General features: G+C 30.9%; 3 protein-coding genes across 7 annotated transcripts; 1 reads left to right on the plus strand and 2 right to left on the minus strand.

Annotated features, from left to right (window-relative positions):
* Positions 1–75: 75 nt before the first annotated feature.
* LOC124432806 (tetratricopeptide repeat protein 39B-like) lies at positions 76–4,999 on the minus strand. Its single transcript, XM_046982054.1, has 11 exons — positions 4,481–4,999; positions 3,341–3,391; positions 3,182–3,210; positions 2,929–3,109; positions 2,711–2,843; positions 2,177–2,309; positions 1,998–2,097; positions 1,826–1,891; positions 1,021–1,736; positions 714–947; positions 76–637 (listed from the first exon to the last, which is right to left on the minus strand). Exons 2-11 carry the CDS (start codon positions 3,365–3,367, stop codon positions 403–405), a joined length of 1,854 nt encoding a protein of 617 aa, XP_046838010.1. The 5' UTR covers positions 3,368–3,391; positions 4,481–4,999; the 3' UTR covers positions 76–402.
* Positions 5,000–5,038: 39 nt separating this feature from the next.
* On the plus strand, positions 5,039–9,502 carry LOC124432807 (TBC1 domain family member 22B). Of its 5 annotated transcripts, none has more exons than XM_046982058.1 (8): positions 5,039–5,534; positions 6,729–6,902; positions 7,043–7,608; positions 7,676–7,806; positions 7,899–8,153; positions 8,281–8,530; positions 8,606–8,829; positions 8,938–9,502. In XM_046982058.1, exons 2-8 carry the CDS (start codon positions 6,820–6,822, stop codon positions 9,076–9,078), a joined length of 1,650 nt encoding a protein of 549 aa, XP_046838014.1. In that variant the 5' UTR covers positions 5,039–5,534; positions 6,729–6,819; the 3' UTR covers positions 9,079–9,502. The 5 variants fall into 5 exon arrangements, with proteins under 5 accessions (XP_046838014.1, XP_046838012.1, XP_046838011.1 ...); XM_046982056.1 differs by lacking the exon at positions 5,039–5,534 and adding an exon at positions 5,580–5,828; XM_046982055.1 differs by lacking the exon at positions 5,039–5,534 and adding an exon at positions 5,837–6,082.
* Positions 9,503–9,740: 238 nt separating this feature from the next.
* On the minus strand, positions 9,741–25,504 carry LOC124432805. The gene is made up of 25 exons (XM_046982053.1): positions 24,642–25,504; positions 24,489–24,533; positions 23,308–24,382; positions 22,859–23,222; positions 22,474–22,783; positions 21,576–22,371; positions 20,983–21,487; positions 20,756–20,897; positions 20,505–20,678; positions 19,879–20,424; positions 18,863–19,778; positions 17,592–18,717; positions 17,235–17,513; positions 16,958–17,161; positions 16,712–16,867; positions 15,512–16,651; positions 15,070–15,431; positions 13,622–15,006; positions 13,369–13,553; positions 13,122–13,276; positions 11,863–13,037; positions 11,586–11,797; positions 10,491–11,507; positions 9,948–10,391; positions 9,741–9,875 (listed from the first exon to the last, which is right to left on the minus strand). The coding sequence occupies exons 1-25, from the start codon at positions 24,721–24,723 to the stop codon at positions 9,792–9,794; spliced, it is 12,879 nt and encodes a 4,292-aa protein (XP_046838009.1). The 5' UTR covers positions 24,724–25,504; the 3' UTR covers positions 9,741–9,791.
* Positions 25,505–25,931: the final 427 nt, after the last annotated feature.

A 25,931-nucleotide genomic window follows, 5' to 3' on the forward strand; every position in this document is an offset into this window, starting at 1 on the left:
TAAAAATACAATAACAAATTGATACAAATAACATTTCAACTAAAGCAAATATTTTACTTTTTTCTTTCCTTTCAATTTTGTTTAATTAGAAATTACTTTATTAAATTCTTTAATTACAGTATATTTGTTAACTATTTGTGTACATGATTACATATGAATGAAACTACTTTATACTTTTTCCTACCAATTTCATTCCATAATAACTTGGCCCATAATATAATAATTTATTACTAACCATAACAAATAGGCTAAATCTTTATACTAGACCATCACATTGACCACAAATAGAATTATAGTGCCGAGAATATCGGACAGATTCTTCTAATTTTTAGTCACTGAAGTATAAAAGAAATAGTATATATGTAGAAGAATGAACATGTTATTTAAAAAGATTATAGAATTTTATAGGCTTGTAACAATTGGACTATTCCTAAATTTTGCATTCACTTTACTATTTGAATTTGAATTCTCATTAATAACACTGTTAACAACCACATTTTCTTTTTGTTGCTGTTGGATTCGATTTTCTTGTTTATTTGATATGAGATCTTCCATTTTTTTTTCATTCAATCTCATAATATCCGAATGTGTTCTAAAATGTAATCTAGTTTCCAATAGATATCCGGTATAATTTTTTCTAAAAAGTATAATATTACAATTAATTATTGTATATTATATGTATACATAACATATTACTAATAAGATTTAATTACTTTGCATCCTCCAAATATGAAGCTGCAGTTTGAGTGTCCTCTTGATCTTCTGCTAATAAAGCAAGTTCAACAGTGGCATAAGGAACTAGATAAGTATCTTCTTTTATAAACTTGTCTAACTCTATAACTTGTTTTAGACAATGTTCAGATAATGCATGATGTCCCATTTGACGAAGACAAGCACCTTTCAACATCAGAATAAGCGCTTCATTGTCTGCATGATAATCTGTTTTCCTATAAAGTGTTTTAAGTAATTAGAGACAAATATGAAAGAAAAATTTCAACAAAAGAAGAGGGAAAAACTCACAGTGTTGAATTTAATTCTTTTTCCTCATCCTCGATTTTTTTATACATATTTAAAATTAAATCCCTTCGTTTACCAATTATGTTGAATAAATTCCACAGATACATAAGCTCAAACACAGGAAGGATTAATTTCTTTTTCTGTGCAAAATAACGTTCTACCTTTTTTACAATATACTTTTCAAATGGTAATGATTTTCCAGCAATGCGTTGTTTGTAAGTCGGTGCTTGCATCATTAAATCATCTATAATATATTTGTCTTCAGTATTTGGATTTTTCATTAAAAGAATTGCAGCTTTTTGATAAATATATATTGTTCTAGACCATTTTGATTCCTCAGCTAACTTAGTAGCATACTCAGCAGCTTCATTCCATTGTTGTTTAATACAATGAGCCCACATTAATTCCCAATAACAACCACAATGAAATTGAGGCCATATAGTTTGACTTTTCCAAGACTTTTCATACCATTCTATAGAATTTTCAATATTTCCTTTTACTAATTCAAGTCTTCCTTTAAAGAAAAGAAACCATACACCATTTGGATAAGAATTTAATTCTTCGTCTAATGCTTTTTCACACCAATCTAAATCACCATCTTCATGACTTAACATAAAACAAGCATATAAATGATAAGTCAGTAATGTCATTACACATAGTATTTGTCGAAGACCTCTTCTTTCTGCAAATCCTGCTTCTAATTCACTAATACCATAATCCTAAAAATGACATTGTAATAATTTTTTAAATTTCTATATAAAAAAAAGTCATATAGCATGTTCTAATATATTAAAATAAGTCTCATTACCTTATTACCAGAAAATCCAATAAATTCTAGTAATTTAATAACACGAGCAGGTAATAAAGAAATCATCTATAATTTCAAAAAATATAGTTAATCATATTAATTCTCATCTCTCAATATATTTGTTATTATTTATACGAAAAAATTTTTATATTGTACAAATAATTTTACATACCAAATTAAATGTGCCAATACCCATACGAACACCACTTTCAAAGTGAACCTTTTGTATTTCATTCTCCCATTTACGATTATTTAGAATTGTTAAACATTCTCTGTAATGTAAAAAACGTTGGATAGAGATGTTTCAGAAGAAGAAAAAGAAATATAATAATCGCGTTAGGACTTATTTACTTGTATGATAGAAAGCAGGTACGGATTTTCAATCCAGCCTTGACAAAGCTGACCAGAGTCTCGTCCTCCACAAATGTGAGCATGGACTTTAAAAGAAGTGACTCAGCATAGCAGAGTTCTGCATGCACTTCCTCTGCAATATTAATTTTCTATCATTCCTTGCATGCACTACTCTTAACTTAATGAAGTTATCATGTATGCTAAAGTCAATGCTACAAATTAATGATAAAGTCACACTTGTGGATCTGATAGTTGCTATATATTTTGTATTACGCTCGAAGAAAAAGAGAAGTTAAATGTCGTAAAAAGAACACGAACAATACAAATAATGTTATAATTTAATATTTGTAATATATATAACAAATTTAATTTATCACATGTTCCCCAGTCAATGCTTTGGACTGATATATTACACAATAGCAGTAGTTTATACTAATGTTAGTTGCTACTCTGACATGCATTATTTACAAATAAAGCTTTATGATAATTGTAATAGATTGTATATGGCATGAAAGAAAAAAGCATATACATTACCAATTGTATAAGCGCCATAATTAGTCTTCTTAACAATTTTTCCAATGTTTTGTGTAATTGTAGTATGTTTGCGGTGTTTTGAACACACATTTATACATTGTTTCAAAGATTCAGATGCTTTCTCAATGTCCTTCTGAATAATGTATATGATAATGTATTAAAAAAGTAATAGATTTTATATATCAATGAATAAAATTATGTTAATTAATTCTTCATACTTGTTCAAATGTAAGCATAGCTTCCAGAAATAAAAAGACACTTGTACCTAAAGAATGGTACATGCTACTATGCGCCCATGGTTCCATAATTTTTCTTGCTTGATCGAAATCATTATTAAAGAAATAATAAATTGCCTTTCTTGATTCCATAATAGCTGTATCTAGATCCATAGATGTAGATCTGTAAAGCAATATTTATCATTGTAAAAAAATATATGCATATTTATAAAATAGATAAATATATTTAACTTACGAAGTTGGAAATTCTTGAGCATCTTGAAACTATGATGACAATTATTATAAAAATACGTATTAATAATTTAAGAAAATATACAATAAATAGGATATGTTACATCGTGCACTGCAAATATGATATTAGCGTATTATTTAACTCTAATATTTATATACATACCTCATCTTCTGCCTCGACGTCCGACATTTTTCAATCAGAAAATAAACAAATCTATAACAAAATATAAATTATTTTATATTAACTTTTATTAATCTCTTATACATTTTAACATTAGTTAATTTCTTTATTTATTTACATATCACATATTCAATAGATTGATATATATATATATATATTAAATAGGATCAAAGACAGAAAATTTATATTTAAAAGCAAAAACTTAAAGTAATCTAAGGAGAAAGTTTTATTTTATAGGATTGATTTCTCAAGTGTGCTCCTTCAATTTTAGGTCATTATCCTATAAGCAACGCCTAGTTTCACAATGAAAAGTATATAAATCTCTGACTTTCTACTGAAAAAAATAATTTTTTGAAATATTTTATTAGGCATCTTAATTAGGCAAGTTAATACTTTAATGGTTCAATATATCCAGTATATATGCAAATTTGGTTATTCCAAAATTAAATCCATTTAATATTTTTTGTTAGATTGCTTTATCTTTAGATAATCATAGAGCAATAATTTATTATTAAAATAATAACTATATATAATCATATTAAAAATAAAGATAAATTAAACGACATAAAGGAATGATCAGTTAAAAGATATTTATTCTGAAACATACAAAACATTCTTACAAATATTGGTATATAAGAACCAATGTTACTTTTTAAATACGATGCATAGGCAAAAAAATTGACTCATATATAAAAAAAAAACGATACAAGAGATAAGGCTAAGCAAGATAAGGATATAAAAAAGTAACTAGGTTGTTTCAAAACATATTAAAATTTTAAATCGTTTTTAATCAATGTCTTTAACATATTTATCGTTAAATAATATGATACATTGACTTAAAACGCCTACATTTTATTTAATTCTTGATACGAAAAGTATCAAGAGAAAATAATGGTCAATATGTTTACAAGATAAGCATGAAGGAATGATCGAGGAGAGGAAAATAAAATGATAGAGGGGAAGGAAGCGGGGGAGAGAGAGAGAGAGAGAGAGAGAGAGAGAGAGAGAGAGAGAGAGAGAGAAAGAGAGAGATTTTAAATTTCATTTAAAATGTCAAAAAGAAAAGAAAGGAAAAAGCGATGTCGAAACGAAAGGACGATTTCGTAATGAAACCTTACTTACCTTTGCTTAATCGTAAAATCGATAATTCTTCCAGACTAAAAAAAATTCAAGATGAAATTATTACATTTAAATATTTCTAAAGAAATATTTTGCAAAAAAAGTTAGCCCCAAGTGTTTCTTTCTTTTCTTCTTCTTCTTCTTTTTTTTCCTCTTTTTTTCTTTTTTTTTTACGAATATTTCTTCGGTATAGGTAGAATGTTTTGGGGAAAAAAAAAACACAAATCGATCAATATAATGATACGGAGCGCATCACTGCGCGCGTTAGACTGACTAAATTTTAGGTCGTCTCGTTTGAACGTGTCGTATTCGAAAGACGACGCATCAGTGTTGACCTCTATATAAGATTAAGAGAGAAACGTTTCCTTAACTCATCTCAATGAATATAACACGATACATACGATACAGTTTTATATGTGTAAATTAGGATTTACAGTGTGTTTACTTCTACTTTTTATATTTAGTTATATAAATTCTAGTAGAGTCAATTATCTTCCTTCTATACGTCATTTACATCGGAATAACAAAGAGAAGTAATATAGGTTGGAGTGTCATTGCATTTACACGTGATAGACCACTTTATATAGAATCACGGATAGTCTCGCACGCATACTTAAGAATATATATATATATTCATATACTCGGAATACATATACTTAACATTTAAGTATAAAAGGTGCGCGTGCACCAATGAAGTTGTACTTACTTATAGGTACAACGTGTCTGTATATGTCTCTTATCATTCACTAAGATCTATTTCACGTATTAAAGTCAATATGATATAATCTTTCACTTTAGAAATATTGTTATTTAACCTTTTCAAGATAATTGAAATTCATTGATTTTTATTCATTTGAAAGTTTGAATGAAAATATTTTTGTTGAAAATAAGCTTCAAGATAAACCTTATGTATTGAAACTTTGTTATCATCGTGTAATAAAGACGGTCATATCAAAAGAATATAGATATGAATACAATAAGTATTATTGTCTTTTTAATCAGAATAATTATTTGCTAAAGAAAAATTGAAAATTGATTTAAAATCCATATTTTTCTGGTAATTAAAGATCAAAGATAAATACTTTATTTAAGATTAAGTGCCGAGTCGAAATATTATGATCAAAAAAAAAAAACGTGCGTAGAATAATCGCTTAAAAAGTTTTGTCTAAAATATTTTTCAAATATGCATATTAGAAACGACATCTTAAATTAGCGATTATATAGTGAAATAAAGCTAGTATATGTAAAACCAAAATTAGTGTGGCGTCGTTAACCTATGCTGGGCGTAAACGGACCAACGTAATGACAATTACGTTAACCTGTTATTATGTGAAAAGGCAGCAATCAGGGAGTAGTATCTTTTCTTACGAATAATCTTATACTTATTCAATGTCAAAGAAAAAAATCATTCGCGGTTTGGGTTGAACGAATAGATCGTAGATCAGTTCGTTCGTTGTTTATTAGAAGTATTTTGGTGGCAGCACTTGCATGAAATTGTTGTACGTCAAAAATATTAAACGCTTACTGAGAAAAGTTTTTTTTTTCTTTGCAATTGTGAGAATAGAAAGGTTATAGGGTTGAACTTACTTGAATTCGAGATTCATGGTAAAGACTTATAATTCTTTCGTTTTTCTTACTCTTAAGTATCATTTATACTATATCATTATAAAAATGTTAATTAATTTTAAATGTAACAGTATATAGATAGCGATTAATTGACTAGTAAAGTACCCAGCTCTTTTCTTACAATTTGCATAATTACAACGATTGTAAGGCTATGAAAGATATCTCTGTTATTAAAAACATTTTATCTTCTTTTTACACGGATTCGTGGATGCTAATAATTCATTGAGATGCCTAACCTCCTTGAATTCGTCAATGAAAAAGAAAGAAAAACTTATTGTTTTCTTCTTTTTTTTTTTTCAAAAGAATTATTTTTTTTTTCTTTAAAGAACATTAGCATCGATTATTGCGAGATCTAAATAATTAAATTAGTTATAACGAATATAAAATTGTTGTCACAATATGTTTCTGCCGTATGAAATAATCTTTCTACATATGTTTCTGAAAATAAAAATAATTCTTATGTTTTTATTCATATGTTTTATAAGCTTTTTTATTTATATTAATATATGTTTTTACAAATCAATTAGTATATGTATTAATATTACATGACAGATACTGATAGGTATTTAACCAATACATTATAACATTTTTATTCTTTATGACAATTATATCTTGTAAATTTTAGCAATAGTTTTTAAGGTAATGAGGGAGAATCATTATTTCTATGGTGGTTACGGAAAAGTGGCTTGTGCCAGTTAATCCAATTCCATAAGATAATGGAGAATCAAAGCCATCATAATCAGATTCTTCAAACGCATCAATCTTTTTGGAAAAAAAATACTAGAGCTGTACCAGGCAGGTATGTCTTATTTAAAATGCAATACCTATAATTATATTATATAAAAATATAATAATATTTGAATCAATTTAACTTGTTTTATATCAATTCAGTTAAACAAATTGTGATTTATATCTAATAGATTCCATACTTATTTAAAGGCCAAGTCCCAAACAAGATGTTAGACATGATAAGATAGGTACAACAATGATCACATCCAGTGGTTTGACCGGTACAGTTTCAGTCGGTAGTGGTGGCAGTACAGGTGGAGGAAGTGGTTCTACATCCTTTCAAGATTTCCAGGAGAGCGTGGATGATGCTTGGGATTCCGGAGATGATGAATTCTGTACAGTTTCTGATGTAAAAATATCAAAGAGAGTTAGTCATTCAGCTGCACTTAGTGTAATTAACAGTCATAGATCAGGCACTGCAAGCAAAGAATTACAAACAAATCCTAAATTAGTCCAGCGAACTCAAGAAATCATTCCTGAAGAAAAAAAAGCAGAGGCTCTCCAAAGATTAGCTGTCCAGCCATTGCATCTAAGGAATGCTAACTTGTCTGTTTATCCTCAAATTAATAATAGTCAGCATTCTACAGAAAATTCTGATTCCAAATTTGGTCAGAATACTTCTCCCCAACATAGGCCAACACAATTTCCTGGTAGACCACTTCCATTAAGGCAAACGAATTCTTCTACAAAATTTTTTATACCTTCAAAAGAACAAGGTAAGAAAAAATATAGATCATTTCTAACTTGATTATTTATTCGTACATATATATTATTATTTTTCAGATGGAGAAAGTAAAATAGATAAATTTAAATCTCTTTTGGATGCATCTGTATTAAATTTAGAAGAATTAAGACAGTTATCGTGGTCAGGTGTTCCAGCGAAGTTACGATCTGTTACCTGGAGATTATTGTCTGTAAGTAAGACAGGTAATCTATACCGTATATTTATTTTTTTAATGTACCCCTTAAAAATAAGTATTATTAAATTATTCTTTATTATACACAGGAATATCTTCCAGCAAATATAGAAAGGAGGCAACATGTCTTAGAACGTAAACGTTTAGATTATTGGAATCTAGTAAAACAGTATTATGATGTGGAAAGAGATGAAGGATTCCAAGATACATATCGTCAAATTCATATTGATATTCCAAGAATGTCTCCCCTCATTTCATTATTTCAACAGACAACTGTACAATTAATTTTTGAAAGAATACTTTATATATGGGCTATTCGACATCCAGCTTCTGGCTATGTACAGGTATATTAATAAGTATGAATATTATATTATAATTGAATGTCGTTTTATGTTATATTATAGCTATTTCATGTTATATTCTACCTATTCTAAAAGCAATTAAATATTGATTTTAGTTTTGATATTGTAGGGTATGAACGATCTTGTTACTCCCTTCTTCTTAGTATTTTTGCAAGAGGCTATACCAGTATCGGCTTGGCAAGATATAGAAAATTATGACTTGGCATCTTTAAAAAAAGAACAACGTGATATTATTGAAGCAGATAGTTTTTGGTGTTTATCCAAATTTCTTGATGGTATCCAAGATAATTATATATTTGCCCAATTAGGAATACAACATAAAGTGAATCAATTAAAGGAACTTATTCAAAGGATTGATGGTATTTGTTTTATGATGAATATAAAACGCAAATTTTTTATTAACCTGTAAATATTACGAAAATTTTCTATTATAGCTCCTTTACATCAACATCTTCATCAACATGGAATAGATTATTTACAATTTTCTTTTCGATGGATGAATAATTTATTAACCAGAGAAATCCCATTGCATTGTACAATTCGCCTGTGGGATACCTACTTAGCAGAATCCGATCGATTCGCTTCGTTTCAACTTTACGTATGTGCAGCTTTTCTTCTTCGATGGAGACGTCATTTACTCTTACAACCTGATTTTCAGGCAAGTTTAACTTGTATTCTTTCATAATTAAGAAAAAAAATATCGACACATTTTTATGATTTAATATCGTTGATCATAGTACTTTTTATATGTTTGTTTTAAATATAGGGCTTGATGTTGATGCTACAGAACTTGCCTACACAAAACTGGACAGATTCAGAAATAGGTATTTTGGTTGCAGAAGCCTATAAATTGAAATTTACATTTGCAGATGCACCTAATCATCTGCAAGCTCATGACTCCAGGTGACCTTTTTTCTACATGTTCGGCTAATATTGTTATTATAGTGGCCAAAATAACTGGCATTAGCTCGTATTGCCAGTTTAATTAATTCTCCCTTTTTATAATTATATAAGAGTGAAAGTCAGTCCACTGTAACTATTTTTAAAAGAGATTCGAAGATTTGTTTACCTTTTTCTTTAATTCATATAATCGTTAAGTTTTTGAAAGACGGAATGTCTTTGTAAATTTTATTTCTATTTCTATAGTAGCATATTATAATTCAATTACAAATATACTCGCCATTTTTCAGTTTACAGATATGTAAACATAAGAGGTAAAAGAGGAACCTAACGCGAATCAATTGTCATTTTTTGATTCACGTTATGTTTAGATAAAATGCCTCTAATATTATATATATAGATAATATATAAACAGAAGTTTTATATATTGATACGATGTTTGTTTTTGTATATTATACTTCTATTCCCCAATTTTATTTAAGATTAAAAAGATGTAAGAGTTTGAGCCATATCAATTCATCGAAATACTTTAATCACTCATCAGCGCGATAATATATCTATTAATACATCAAAGGTAAGTGTATATTTATTGTAATAAACTTTTTGTTTTGTTTTTACAATGTTACGAATAAATATAATTACATACAAAATGTTATCTATTTCATATTATTTAAAGAATAAGCTTTACTTAATTTATTTGAATGTTCACTTTACATTTCTTTAGTCATCTTCGATATCGATTTGACCGTAATCTATATCTAATGGTTGCATAGCTGATAATGTTTCATTTACGTTAAAAGTTTCCTGGTAAATAGAAAATAACGTTCAAATTTATTCATATTATCCGATTGAATGTAACATGTTATGTATACTCACGTAATCCACTGTAACAGGCGTTGGGTAAATACAGGGCATACATTCTGTTTTAGTAATTCCATTATTATCGGCCGTACATTCGCAGTGTTGACACGATCGTGGAAGAGCAGTGTGCGCTATTCTCTTGGAGAATACGGTAACAAATTTTTTAATGGAAACGAGCTTATCAAAACGTAATTTATCTCCACTGAATATTGTTCCATTAGTCTCTAAGGAAAGCGGTGTACAATAGCCTAGGACATTTTTCATCGATTTCATTTGCCTTCTTAAATCTGTATCACCCGTTAAATTTCTCGTATCTTTCTTTGTATACGATTTATTCGCATCGAATCCATAAAAGATTTTGTTAAGTCTTTCTTTTTCAAATTGAAAATCGCCATCCATCAGTATATGTAATACGATATCGTGTTCTAGCAATACTTGATGTACTACGGCATAATCCAACTAAGAAGTGAAAATGAAATTTTTCATTTTAAATACGAATTAATTAAATCTCGTTAATATTTCTACAATATACATTCGATCGTGATATTTCATACATACCGTTTGATTTTCCGGTTCGCAATGAGAACATGGTAGCAAAATGAAAGTCTTAGAAACTCCAGCTCTAAAGACGAGTTGTGAAGCGAAACCAATTGCCGCGAATATATCCTGATTACCATTGCTAACTGGTACATGATCAAAATAATCGATAAAGCGTATTAGATTTTTTGTAAAAACTTGACCGTCGAGAATTACACTTCTTGGCTGATCGTGAACTCCATGCCCACCAAAGGTTACGAGTGACCAACGATTCGAAATAAGTCCTTTGTCCTTGAGTTCTTTATTCAACTGATTCACCAGCTGTTCAATACTACGATTTTGCCTTATACCACGATTACATTCTTTTGCCTCTACGATGAAGACGATGTCCGTTGACTTTGGTATCGCATTCCCTTCTAATTTTCTAAATTCGCCTTCGGCTATTTGAGTACCGTTTATCATAGTACAAGTAGTACATTTATCAGGAATTCTCAGATACGTATTGTGAAAAACGCAAACTTGCATATACGCAATAGCGATTGTACATGCCTCGGATTCCGTAATGCTACTTAAACACATTTCAGCGTATTCTTTTGGATCGAAGACAGCAAAACACGAACTAAATTCCGAAGTTTGATTGACGAAAAGTTCTTTGCAAAATGACGAGACGTGATTTTTCATTTCTTCGGTATTGTTCGGAGAATACACTTTTTTCGTGCAACTATCTTCGATAGACCAACTTTTGGCAAAACTATCTATATTTTTTGTCATTATACCTGATGACGTAATAGAATCATCTATTTTTTCGTTATTCATCGTGCCAAGAAGACCCGCTGTTTTTCCATAATACCAGCCAGATAATTCCACCGTACATAAGTCGAATTTAAGATTACATTCTAATCTTAATTGATCTTTTTTACGTTCAATCGTTACTATATTATCCTGTTGATACACATACGTCGTGCCATTCTCTAATTCTATCGGGAGAGGAAGATTATTTTTCGACTCTGAGGTTGTATTCGAATTCAATCTTACCACCTGCAAGGCAACGTTATAAAGCTTTACCATAATCGTATTTTAGTTTTTATATTTTATGTTTGTATTATTAATACTAACGTCATTGAAAATGTCTATCTCGATCTCGTTTTTGTCAATGAGAACGATGATATGATGGGTCAATTTATCAGACTCTTGATTGTACCTAATAAGAATGGCAAAGGTATTTCGAACGAAATCATGAGCAAGCAAATACGTGCAAGATCCAACAAGATCAAAGTGTAGTCCGTCAAATGTCTTGAAATGTTGTGATCCGATTATCATTGCTTGTGCTGTAAGTAAAAAATTAAAGTAAATGAAATATATTTTATTTGCCGATATGATTTAATGAATTTACCTTTGAACGGTGGTAGCCAGTTTGATGGTTCGGTATATGGTTTGTATTGATAATAAAGACTCCAGAAGGTAGTATTGGACGTTACGAAATACGATCCCATATCAATGATCGCTCTGTATTCAGGAATTTCTTGAAATTCAGGTGTTTGATTAAATGCATGCCAGGACATCGGAAGTTTTTGTTCGAGACACATTAAACCTTGATTCGGATCAAAGAGAAACTTTGTTTTAGCTTCTCTATAACGACTTTCAGCTTGGAGCGCTGTCTGGCTTATATCAATCAACTTGGCGTGAGCAAATCTAACAAGATATTCTATTTTAGCTCGAATTTCTAAATAGTTGTAAAAGTAGTTCACTTTATCGTATACTTGTTGCATTTTTTCCAAGGTATAATGGACGGTTGGTAACTTTTTCAATTCCTTCAATTCGACTATAATTTCATCGATTACATCCTTTAATTCTTTACCAAAAGGTACAAAAGCGAAATATCGTTCTTTCAAAAATCGTATCACCAAGCCAGAATATTTCTCTATATTAGTAATTATATTATTCCCTTTGATATCTTTGTAAAATCTATCGATATCTTGAGTAAAGTTCGCAAATCTATCAAAATACGGTGAAGCAATGATCTCGTTTTTGCGATTATAAAGAAAATCAACGACCTCTTTGCTAATTTTCCAGACCATCGTTTCGAGATAATGTAACAGACGAATGAATAATGGTTCCATGAGTTTCAAAAATTTATTCCACTGTTCTGATATCGACGATGAAATATTGTTCCAAAGATTTTCTACGTATTGGATAAAAGACACGTGAATGTCCTTGATAAACATGTCATATTTCTCTATTAATTTCTCTATTATATCAACCAATTGCGTCATAGAATCTCCTCTAAGTATGGCAGCAATGATCTCGGTGACTTTGTTATAAGCATTTTTTATTGTTTCGATAATCCAGATTAAAGAGTTCCTTATAGCTTCGCCAGATTCGCCCATTATTTCCCAAATTTCATTTAAAATATTTGGTAATGATTCTATGTGACTGCGTAAGGAGAATTCGTCTATGATATATATAACAAAGACAACGATATCTTTTACATAAAAGTCATTAGCATTGTACGAATCGTTAAGGTATAATTTCAAGTTTTGGAAATCCGTCTCGAGTTGTTTCAAATCACTATAACAAAGTATTAATTTTTGTAATATATTTTTTTTTATAATAAATCTTCAATTAACAAGCAGAATCTTTTTCGATACTTACTTCCAATCGTCAATGAATTCCTTAAGTTCTTCTTGAGAATCTTCCCACACATTCGAAATAATACTTACACTTTCACTTTTAACGTATTGTTTCCAGTATTCAATATCCTTATTGATACCTTCATACGCTTCTGAGATTCCCGTTTTTATAGCATTCTAAAAAGTATATATATATATATGTATATATAAATAAAAGTTAATTATAAAATAATTTAAATTATATTATGAAACGTAATTAAGATCTTTACTGTTATATCGTGTTTGAGTTCGGGTCTCCACTTTAAAGTGGAAGTAACTAGCCTAGAATGATTTAATTTCAAATAAAAGGAAACATCATACACGTTGAGATCGTCATCGTAAGTTCTCCATATATTGAAAATAGCATTTCGAGCATCTGGTATTTTTCCGTACATTCTTAAACTCTGTACAGCATCTGAGATAATAAATAAATGATCGTAATGTAATTAGATTTAATCTCTTCTAGTTAATTTTTTAACTTACCAGGTGTATAATTGACCATCATCCAAGTAAATTTATCCTCTGGATCGAGAAAGAAAAATCCGGTAGCGTTGAGATCGGGTGTATTTATAATAGTACCATTGATGACATATTGTGGGTCCGTACGATAATATCTCACTTTCAAATATTTTACCATATCGTTGTTCTCACGATGAAATATGACTTCCTTTCGATCGATATCCAAACGCCCACTTAATTGTCCTATTTCTTCGGGTAGAAAACTGCGTTTATACTTACCATGATTTTCCGTTTCTACGTAAATGTATTTGTGTTTGTGGAAGAAACCTTCGATATTGAGATCTAATTCAGTTTTTGGATGTTTTCCCGATATACTATACACATACTTTCTATCATTTGGTAAATCACTCTCGTCTTTTATCATTACAGCAAATTCCAAAAGTTTATCCGGATTTACAGAATAATCAACGACCAATGCTAAGTTCAATAAATCTCTAATATTTCTTTTCAAAAGTTCACCCTTTAAAGTTACTATTTTGGCGAAACTTGGATGCCTCAAACTTAGAACAGCTTGTTCCTGTGCAAGCATTTTTGTAGATGTGATGTTTTTCCAATCGAAACCAATACCTATCGTACGAACTCGTTCCTTATCTTGATCCCATTCAAGTTTTGCCTCGGAATTGATCTCTTCACTCGTAATTCTATAAGAACCATCGAACGTAAAATTTTTTTGAGGATACACCAGATTGAAAAGTAAGAATTGTGTGTCCACGTCCTCGGTAGTTTTATTAAGGATATTTATGTGATACGATATCCAAGCATCCTTTGCTAAACTTAAGCAAGTATACTGATCAAATTCTCCTGATAGTATTTTGTAATTAGTCTTTAGCTGAACCATACGATTCGAATGTATCGCCTTTAGATCTATATCCTGACCAGTGTGCATCGTCTTGATTTTAGATTCACCAGAGATATTAAATGCTGAGACGTTGTTTAATTGATAGATGTTCACGTATTTGATTTCAACTGTTGGATAATTTGTTCCCTCATTTCCTCCACTATATTCATACTGATTTATATAAATAATACCTATCGGTTTAAATTTATTCTCTATTTTTATTTGGATATGATCTTTTTCGAAACCTGCTCTAGATTGACTCTTTGAATTATAATCCGCATGGAATATTGTTTGCTGATTATATGTCAATGTAGAATATCCGTTGGTAATCTGAGGATGTTTCTTATAACCATAAGTTAAATGACCAATATGACGTGTACTTAAAGGAATTTCTAATTGGAAGATACCATCTAAGGTGGAATTAAGCTTCACACTTTGATACGAGTAGTCTGAATTTAAAAGAGCAGTATTATTAGGCCAGAAAAATTCTATAAATCTCTTATTCTGTTTTCTGAAAAATAAAAGTACAATAGACTTGAAAAAATTCTAAAATATTTTGTATTAATTTACTTACAAAGTCGTAAAAACGATGAAGTTGCAACCGACGTAAGTGAAATTTGGTATTGGTATGGTAGCATTGATAGTACCATTGATATTCGATATATTTTCATATGATATTCTTGCCGTACCAATACGTTTCCTCGCAGGTAAAAACAAATTGACGTCGATGAGATTGCACTTATCCGATTTGCCATCGTAATTAAATAGAATCACAAGTGTCTCTTCTTGCAGATATTTCGGCGAAAAGAGTGAATATTTCATTTCGATTTCTTGCTTATTAAAGGTCATATTGAATAAATTATTTGCAGTCTGATTAGGTAACATTCCCCAGGTTAGACGCAAGTGTCCGTCGATATCTCGAGCTGCAACTCGAAGCTGTTGGTAATAAATAATTATTTATAATACTCGATAACTTGATAACGTCAAATAAGTATTAAAATAATGAATACACGAACCGAACCGTCAGATGCATAATTTGTCTTTGCTTTAAGAGCATTATATCCTATAACGTAAGACATATCTTGAACCCCATTATTGGCATGATAGCTGAATAAGAAACGATGATTATCGTTATCCGGTGGAGGAAGCCTAACAACGAATACCGCATCAATATTCTCATGGTTTCGGAAACCAATGCTAGTATTGGTACCAAATTTCCATTGTTCATGGTCGATATCTATATCAAATCCAGTATTAAAATTACGAAATGATCGTTTTGGATTTCTGAAAAATAACTGTGCATTTACGTCTTTAGTATCATGACCATCTATTTCGTATCCTGCTACGATTTTCCCAAACATATCTATCATATATATTAACTTCCATTCTAATGTTGCATAATAACTATCGTCATTTAAATGATGATTCGCTTTAACCATACCACTGTTGTTGGTCAAAAACATATTTCCATTCAATTTCAAGTTTTGTATCTCTTTCCAAGGTGTGGAACCGTGTACGTATAAGGTCGTATTACCATTTACTTGAACGTTCATGAATGTCGTTAATTCATAATTTGTATTATTTTGTTTGTTTGTACCGTATGCTCTAACGTCCCAATTCAAAGTATTAATTACATTCATATCGACGGAAGCGTTGAAAAATCGACTATCAGCAATAAAAGACAGTTCGTATTTCTTTCGGATTAATTTAAAATTAATTTCATTAATGTTGGTAGTATCCCCTTGTGGTCGTAACCGCATGCCTACGCTCGACAATGTATTCTTTTGTACAATCATATTCATCAAAACATCGTATACTTTCAAATCCTCAAGATTTGTCATTTTTCCCTCTAGAGTGTATAAACTGTCATTTTTCTTTATCACATCACCTTGAAATTGTAGATGTTTTTTAGAAGCTAAAGGCGTATATATATCAGCTTTGACGACACCTGTGTTGTAATTACTAACAAATTTAAAATTTTGATTGGTATTGTAAGTTAAGTTCACGTTTAAATTTAATATGTTGTTCGAATTAATTGTATTAACGCATACTACATTGACTTCCAATTTTTTAAGTAATTCAATCCAAGTTTCTAACGATACAAATGCTTCGATGTAGTTTCTATCTTCCATTTGCCAATATGCTTGTACTTTCGACTAAATAAATATCAAAATGTTAGATTGTTATAATAAGTTTTTTTTTATATATATACTTACAGATCTCTCCACAGGACCATATATCACAGTACTAAACTCAAATTGCTTTTTCTTATCGATAAAATTTTTCTTTAACATTAACTTAGTTTTTGGTATTACCAATACTGGACTATCAACGTGAATGATGAGCATAGTATCCATAAAAGAATCCTCTGCCTATTTATTAAAAAAATATAATTTTTCAAATATAAGTCTAGTTTGTGTAAGTATCTTTGTTTAAAATGTATGTCTCTCAATATTTGCTACCTCGATAGATCCTAAAAACTCAATGATACTATCTTCGGTACAAAGATTAATATTTGTTTTGTATAAATTTTCATCGATATCAATGACAACCCTTGTATCGATCAATTTTAAGAATTTTAATGGCGTCATTATATTAAACTTTATTGTATGTGTTTTCCAATCATTCTCTTCTTCTTGATACGTATAATTTACATTTAGTCCACTCTATATGATATAACATCTATTTATTATACGAACATCACAGTAAAATGAGTAATAATTATTAATATTAACAAACCTTCATCCATGTTACATTATTTTTGACATTGACTTCCATCTGCATTAAATAAATTGATTTTTCCATATCTATATCAAAAATATACGACGACGTAATCTCTCGAGCAACATTGAAAGGAGTGTCTATATAAAGTTCATTTTTAATATGAAACACGTCTTCCATCCAGAAATAATCGTCGAAGTTAATCTTTCTCGGTGGAAAGATCAAAAAACCATTGGTTTTATAACCGTATCCTTCTGCATCGACATCCAATTCTAACGTTATATAAGCAGGCCATATCTATACAAAACAATAAGATTTATTAATTAAAATTATTAAAGATATTATTATTCTTTATTAAAAAATAATAATTCTTACTGTAAGTTCGCCGTGCCAATAAAAGTTATTTTCGTCATTTTCTTCTTCTTCTTCTTCTTCTTCTTTTTCTTCATTTTCTATTAAAGAATCCTCTTTTACATTTGTTTCACTTATTGTTGGTAAAATTTTCATTTTAATAGGAATACGAAGTGGAGGTGGTTTATATCCAGCTTTAGCACATAGACCGAATTTAATCTCTGCCAAATTTACAGAAAATTCTGTATCTAAGAATAATCTTTCGTCGGGTACCGTATGAAGTAACACTAATTTTGCGATAACTCCGTTTTCCTGAAGACCGTAAATAGGTGTAAAGAGTTTATAAGTATAGTGAAAATCTGTAATATTGTTGTAGTACCAAACACCCTGAAATCCGGCTGTCATATTGTTATATGCAACTCTAAAGTCAGCTTCCTGTTTGTTAAGTTTTGCTACTAATAACGATTTTTGAAGAATATCTATTGGTGTAGCCAATAATAGCTTTATATTAAAATCATACGATGACGTAAATAATTGGCAGATAGCTTCGAAACCCAAGGTACCAGTTGGATTAACAATTTCAGCTACTACGTGTCTGTTACTTTCCGATAAACCAAATCTCGCTTTAACAAAAGCATATTTCTCTATCGGTGTTGTTAAATTAAGTTGTAGCATTGATTCTTTTATGTGACTAAGATCTCCAAGTAGATTTCCTGTATATCTTCGTTTATCAAGATCCATGGTAGCTGCACCTATTATCTTCCAATTTGATATAAGGCGCAGTTGGCTTTTTATATCACATTTTCTATAATTTGCTAAGGGTAACTCAAAGTGTAAATTTCCAGTTAAATTAAAGACGGTATCGGATTCTTTATCAAAATGCCAAATACTCCATGCATCAATTATTTTGTCCGGATGGTATTTGATTAATATACGAGTATCAGCATTCTGTGAATGAAGAATTTTGTGCGTAACGTTAGCCGTTATCCACTTAATAGAATGAATTGTACTTGACAATCCGCAATTGCCAATCAATTCGCTAACTCCGTCGTATTCTTCAGCATTAAAGTAAAAGTCTCCGATAACATGTTGCGTATCTTTCCAATAAGCACTACCGCTTGCTATTATTTTTTTCTGTGCTTGCAAATACCTGAAAACGATTCGTTTGAATATAAATATAAATTGAATATAAATATTGAAAATTGAAAAATTGAAAATTGAATATAAATATAAAACTATCTATGATAATTATATATTATTAATAAAAAAAATAATGTCATAGTTTTCTCACTTACTTAGCATTTAATGCTGTTTTTTTCCATTGATCAAAAGGAGTTAGCAACTGAGATTCAAATTTAAGTGAATTTAACCAGGTTTGAAAATTGTAACCGATGTCCACGGAAAAGTGAATTGTTTTTTCTGGATTCCATTGAATTACTCCGTCTGCTATGTAATTATATTTATCTCGTACAGCTAACAGACATGAACCAGTAATAAGTCTACCAGGATAAGTCAAAGTTACAGCTGCAGTCAAATTTTTTCCAGGTACACTATCGGACGATAAAGCCGGCACATCAAATTTATTGAGTTGCAAAATCGATGCGAACTTTAATGCAGGATCTCTATTAGCATCCCATTTCAGTTCGATACCGTATTCTTTTTTATCTTTTTCGTTGATACCAGATAAGGTCAAGTGAACGTCTCGCCATTTATCAAGATGCATTTCTATTCTGGTTTCTCGTTCGGTATCAACATTACTTAAAACAGAATACACGTTACTTTTATATCTACCTTCGATATACGCCGACAGTTTTGTAAGCGATAATATCGTATAATTGATAATAAATGCATATTTGTCCATGTCTTGCTGTTCTACATAGATGCTAATTCTCATATCATTGGTGTTGTGATACAATTTACAATTAAGAATAATATCATTAGCAAAACTTGGCGATCTTAAGATAAGCTTTAGATTATGACTGATCGAAGCAGATCCTGATCGGTCTGTATAAGTTCCACGGGCAGTCATATTATGACCAGAAAACCATGTTCCCGCGAATTCCAGTTCATATTCTCTTCTTGATCTTTCTGTTATTCGAGCGTTTATTATCATTGAATTGAAATTAGGAATCGTCAGATTAGCATGAGCTTCCACAACAAACATTAGTCCTCGTGGTATTCTCGTGCTCACCATCAAATGAATTTCTTTTCCTACGTGTAGGAATATCCAATATAAACATTTAAAATAAATCAAATATATATATAAAACAATCATTCATGATATTACGATTAATTGAAAATATTATCAAACCTGGAGCGTATCCTATAAGAAAGCTGGTCTTTGATTCTATCCCGATAACGTAATGATTTACTCCTACTTTAATATCAAGATTTTGTATCGGTTTCGTAATAGCAATGAGTGCACTGACTTTCGTTCCTTGATTTTGAAAATACATTTTTGAATAGGAGATCACGAGCTGTGCAGTAAGCTTATGTCTTTCATCTTGAAGATGTGGACTCGAATTAACTTCGGCATGTAACTCCAAGTGTCCTAGAGCTTGTTGATACCATGCTGTTATCATTGTATTTAATTGTGGATATGCGGTAGAATGTAATTTCAAATCCGCTGATTTATGTGCCAAGTTTTTCGAAGATCGATTAGATAACGTAATTTCTAAATGCAACGTCTCTTTCTTTGGCATTTTTTGAAGCTGATAATCCAATTGAAAATCACCACTTAAACTAACATTTCTCTTCACAATATAGCCTACTAATTTGCTCCAGACTTTTTTCGTTTGGAAAATCAAATCGATATCGCACTGAGACAAATTGTTCTTCTGTACGTTCCTTATCGTACCTAAAAAACAGTTTCTACAAAATTCAATTCGAAATGTATCACTACTATGAAAATAATTAAAATATAAGAAGTACAAATACCTGAAACGGCTACTACACGTTCACTGTTGACATCTAAGTAGAATTTTGGATTGTATATATACCCATAAGTGAACTTCTTTTTTGTATATCCAATGCTAGCATCCAGATGATTAGTTCCATTTATATCGAAACCTACTTCTATAAACGTTTCATTTTCCGTATTCTTATACGTACCTAAAATATTTGCAAATTTATTTGTTATATATTTTTTCAAGTAATACATATAAACAAAATATCTAGAATTAACGAACCTTTTGCTATCAAAGAATTTCCAACCGAATGTAATAAAACAGTGACATTATGATCTTTTAAATCGAACGATACCGTGGCACTTAATTCTCTCTTCATTTGTGATCCAGGCGTATCAAATGCCACTTTGAACACGCTTTGTTTCTAAATCAATCGAAATTAATCAAATCATTGACTATGGGTTATAATATATTTTATATTAAAAATAACAATATAAAATGTGACCAACCTCCGTTCGTACCCATTTGTATTCCAATAAATAAGTCTTAGCAGTGGGATCAGCTTTGATTACCGAAACTTTGAAAAGAGTTGGACCATTTAAAAGGAAATACGATGTATTAAGGTTCTTCGTTATATTGGGAATCTGATAATCAACACACATTTTAAGACCGATAAGCTGATCGAGCGTTTGCCAAGTGCAAGTCTTATTGCTAATGATTTCTGGTACTGTTAATTCCTTTGATAAACTGGAATGTCGATCAGTTTTTAGAATACCTAGTTGTGTTTCCTCGGTCTCTGCCCCATTCGTTTCTACCAAGAAAACGTGCGTAATGATGGAGAAAATTTCTATTTTGTGGTTTGGTAAGCCAAGATTCAATTGTACCAAACGTACTCCCTCGAGATTAAAACGAATTTGAACAGCTCCCGACGAATACATATTCATACGCAATTTAATTCCAGCACTTTTATAAAATGCATCGACCATCATAGTGCCAACAATATCGACGCTAACACTGAAAATAGAAATGATATAAATTTATATTCTATTAAAAATTATATCTTTAATTATATATTGAATTTGCTTTTGGATTCGTCTCGTACCTGGGAGTAAAGTTTCCTATAAGTTCTAATTCGGTATTCATCGAATGGCTAATGTTTAAAAAACCAGCCAATTTAAATTTACAAGCGGCTGTACCAGTAAGATCTAAACGTATGGGTAAACCTGACGTTGTTGGTATCACGTACGTTGAATCAAGGAACATCACTGTATTATCGTAATGAATTTCTTGAGCTGATAGAATCTTTTTTATTTTTTCCCATGGATTTAAATTAGCTAAAGTTTCTTTGATTTCCTTGTCACCATTTAACATTATATATTTTAGTTCATTCCCAAAAATCTTATAACCTAAACTAATTTTTGGATCGTCGAAATTATTATCAATGATATTAGGTAATTTTTTAACGCGCGACCATTGATCCTCGCTTTTAGGCGCGGATCTGAAATTCCTGATCAAGTTCTTGAAGTGATTAGATACTTTCTCATTGCTGTAAGGTCCGTCGGGTCCAAAAAAATTTTCAGCATAATATTCAAGGCCCTCCATTCTCATTGAAACTTCGAATAAATTTATAGACTCTCCGAGTAAATCTATTGTCATATTAAAACTCGCAGTACGTGGTATATATGATTTCGGAGAAAAGATCAAATTACTCTGATGATTAGCACCAAAATTATATTCTTCAGAGAAAAAGGAACCTTCATAATTCCGTGAGAATTTCCTAATGTCGCTATTAAATTTAGTTCCAAGATCTCTATCGGTTAAGAGACTCTGTATTTCTATTTTTGTTGGTGCCGACGAAGTATAAAGGTTGATTAAATGACTCCATACAAAGGAACCGACTATATAAGAGATTAAATAAATATTAATAATCACATTAATTAATTAGCACTATTTCACGTTCAATTATTAAAGTCAATGTCTAATTAAGGCACGTACAGTACCTTGATTAACTTCTTCAACCTTAAGGGCATGCTTAATGGTCTTCACGACGTTGTAATCAGGACAACGCATTACTTGTAAATACGATGCTATACGTATTTCTGAATCAAGTGTAAAGTTTCGATAATAATTCAGAAAATACCGATCACGAGTCTCTTCACAGGATGGCAATCTACGATGTGCATTTATTGCCGCAACACGAACTTCCATCGTTACGAAACCACCTACATTATCTATACAAACTTTTAATTTTTCCAACAATTCATCGGTTTTCAACCCCATATTTTCTGTGGCTTTCAGAGCTTCCAATGTCTATAATAAGTATAAGTTCAAAGTAAAATAATCATGAGACATCACTTATATCAATAATTACTCGATAACGCTTACTTCTTTAACTTCTGCAAGCGAATGATAGCGAAGAGCACAACCTTTGTTAATCTTTTGTTCAAGATAAGAGAGAAATTTTGTAATATCCTCGAGACGATTACAATTTGTAATAGTTGACTTGCAAAACGTGTGAATAACGGATGAGTAACTTAAGATAAATTGAGTATTAGGTATCTTATGTTGAAAATCCAAAAGAGGTGCAAGTGTTTGGATAGTTCCATAATTTGGTCGAGGAATTAGGCCAAATATTGTGATCCAATTGGCAGTAGTTTCTTTATTGACATACTTTTTTATTATCAAATCCTTCATAACGTTCACTGCAGCATTACTTCCCATATATGGTAACGCATCGATTATATGTTTTCTAGAGAAATAAAAAATGACAAAATTTACATGTATAAAAATATATTAAAATTATTATTTTAAAATTATTAACGTCGATAACTTACTTGCCAGTTTTACAAATCCCATTTGCTCTAGTAAACAACTGCGACAAATAAGGATAATCAAGAAGACGAGCCGATTGAACGAACGCGGTGAACGTTTCGGAAAATCTCTGCTGAATTTCATCGAAATTTTCACTGTTTCTACATAAAATTTTTAAGAAATCTCTTGACGTTCTTAACTCTCCGTGTATCGTTTTAGATACCTTCTCATGATTGTAAAGTAAATTGGTTCTAATCGCGATACCCTTGACGGTATATTCGTCATCTTCCTTCGATTCTTCATCATAAAATTCATCTTTGACTTCCTCTATGAGCTGAAGAATAGCAATACTTTCTGTTCTAGCACCGACAGTGTTATCGTTCGATAGTGATTGAAGCTGATAAATATCTTTACAAACAACTCTTTCGTATACGTTATGATCGATCGTTATTTCGCATTCGTTAGTAGATTTCAACAGAGACCGCTTAGGTGCTTTCGTAGCCGATCGAGGATTCATGTAAGAATTAGATTGCAATACAGAAAGATGCTTCCCACTGAATTGACAATTGGCCAGGTTCTTCGTCTTTTTGATAATCAATTGAGTCTTTCTTGCTTCGTAAAGCCGATAATTTGTCTCGCATATACCATTAACATCGAGTTCGTCGACTCGATGATCAATGTCGAATCTTTTCATGGTATTTTGCAGTATGGAAAGAACACCACGTTTCAAGTTCAACGCCCAGACTGTTTCACGACGGTCCGGACAGACCTCATTTATTCGACCATCCTCAAAAGCAAATCTCAAAGAAAAACGTTCTAAGTTGGCTTTGAATTCTGCTCCAGCACGATCAGGAAATTCGGCATTGTAGCGTTTGCGATCATGATATACGTTAACGTCCTGAAATTTCAAAATACCCTCGCAAGGCGAAGTAAAATAAACGGACAACGAGGCATCTATGTTCAACTTGGTCTCATTTTTCGATTCTTCTCCAATCGATGGTGACGTTTCAACTTTACCGAGATTTGTGCTTACATCCACAGAATATTGGTATTGATAGGAGACACCTTCTTCGTACTTGAACTTACGATTAAATGGTACTAAAACACGAAGATTGAATTATCATATCGAGAAAATTTCAATTAATATGATCTGTACATTGATTTAAATTCAAATCAATTTCAATATCAGTATGTCAATGATTACCTTTGCATCTCGTGCGACTACATAATGTTGGATCTTTGATAATCTCTGAAACAAAAAATCAAAGAAGATATTATCGTACGCCTTGTTAACAATTATACGATCTATAATCTAAATCAAATAAATCGCGAATATAATTGGAACACTTTACGTTACCTCCTTGCACAATTTTTACGAGAGCACACAAAAGGGTAAAAAAAATCACCCTCCAAAAGAAAACTCTCCGATCGTGCAACATCTTATCCTTTTTTCTCTCTCCCACCCTTTCTCTCTCTCTCTCTTTCTCTTTCTTTCTCTTTCTCTCTTGTTATCGTTGATTACCAAGGTCACTGTATTATAACTGTCCTCTTCACTCCCCCATATGCACACTTATCCCTTTACGTTTGCAATCGGCACAACGTCGTATTCTTAATCATAAAATTGCAGCGTTTCTATCGAACGTGCTTATATGCCAATAAAATTGCGACAAGTAAGCTCGAATTGTCAAGAAAAGTTCAGCAATTTTTCAAGATCTTCCCTCCTTTATTAGATCACACGACAAAAGATCGATCGGCTTAAAACGCAACATCGTTATTTCGGATAATTTATCCCGGTGATGGAGAATTTTGTTATTTTTTTCTTTTTTTTTCTTTTTTATTTTATTTTTTTTCTTTTTATAGATGATTTTGCTGGATCACTGCACGCTAGTGCACGTTAAGCCGGGAGGAGACTGTAGGAGTTCGAAGAGCGGAAAAGTCAAAGCGAGGACTGACTGTGGGGTGCAAAGCTGTGCTCTCGCACAGGGCTTGCTTGATTAAACGTATACGCGAATACACACGGTAGTATCGGTTAAATAAGTGCTTCCTGCCACAACCGTGTCCGCAGTTCGAATGGACGTCGTCGTCGTCCAATAACGTACCCGCTTAGGGGGAAAAGATCGGTGCCAAAGGTCTTCGTTCTTTTCGTGTTTGTACGAGGTCAAAAGTCTCCTATCGATAAGATAACTACTAGAATGATCTTTCGTTTCTGAAAACTAAGAATTATTCGATTCCATGAGTTTCCTCGATCCTCGATCAATAACGATAAGATGAATAAAAAAAGTCTTAAGATATAATAAAATCAGGGTGTTTTATTTCTCTTATTTACTTTCGTAAGTCAGAATGACCGGGTAAAGAATAATACGCGTTGATTTATCAACTTTAATAATTCATTTCATATATACAGTATATATGTATATATATACATATATGGTACATATGTATATATATATTTTTAGAGCTTTGATCCGTACTTCCGGTAACTATTTAACGAAATTACAAAAATAATTATCGTAGTATTTACTATGAATAAATATTGTAGTATTTACTAGGAATAAATATCGTAGTATAATTATATCGTAGTAATTATCGATTCTCATCCATTTTTAATTTTTTTTTGTTTTTCTTCATATTTAATTTATAATCTATA

This window comes from Vespa crabro, chromosome 1 (genome assembly GCF_910589235.1).
Source record: "Vespa crabro chromosome 1, iyVesCrab1.2, whole genome shotgun sequence".
NCBI classification, from domain to species: domain Eukaryota; kingdom Metazoa; phylum Arthropoda; class Insecta; order Hymenoptera; family Vespidae; genus Vespa; species Vespa crabro.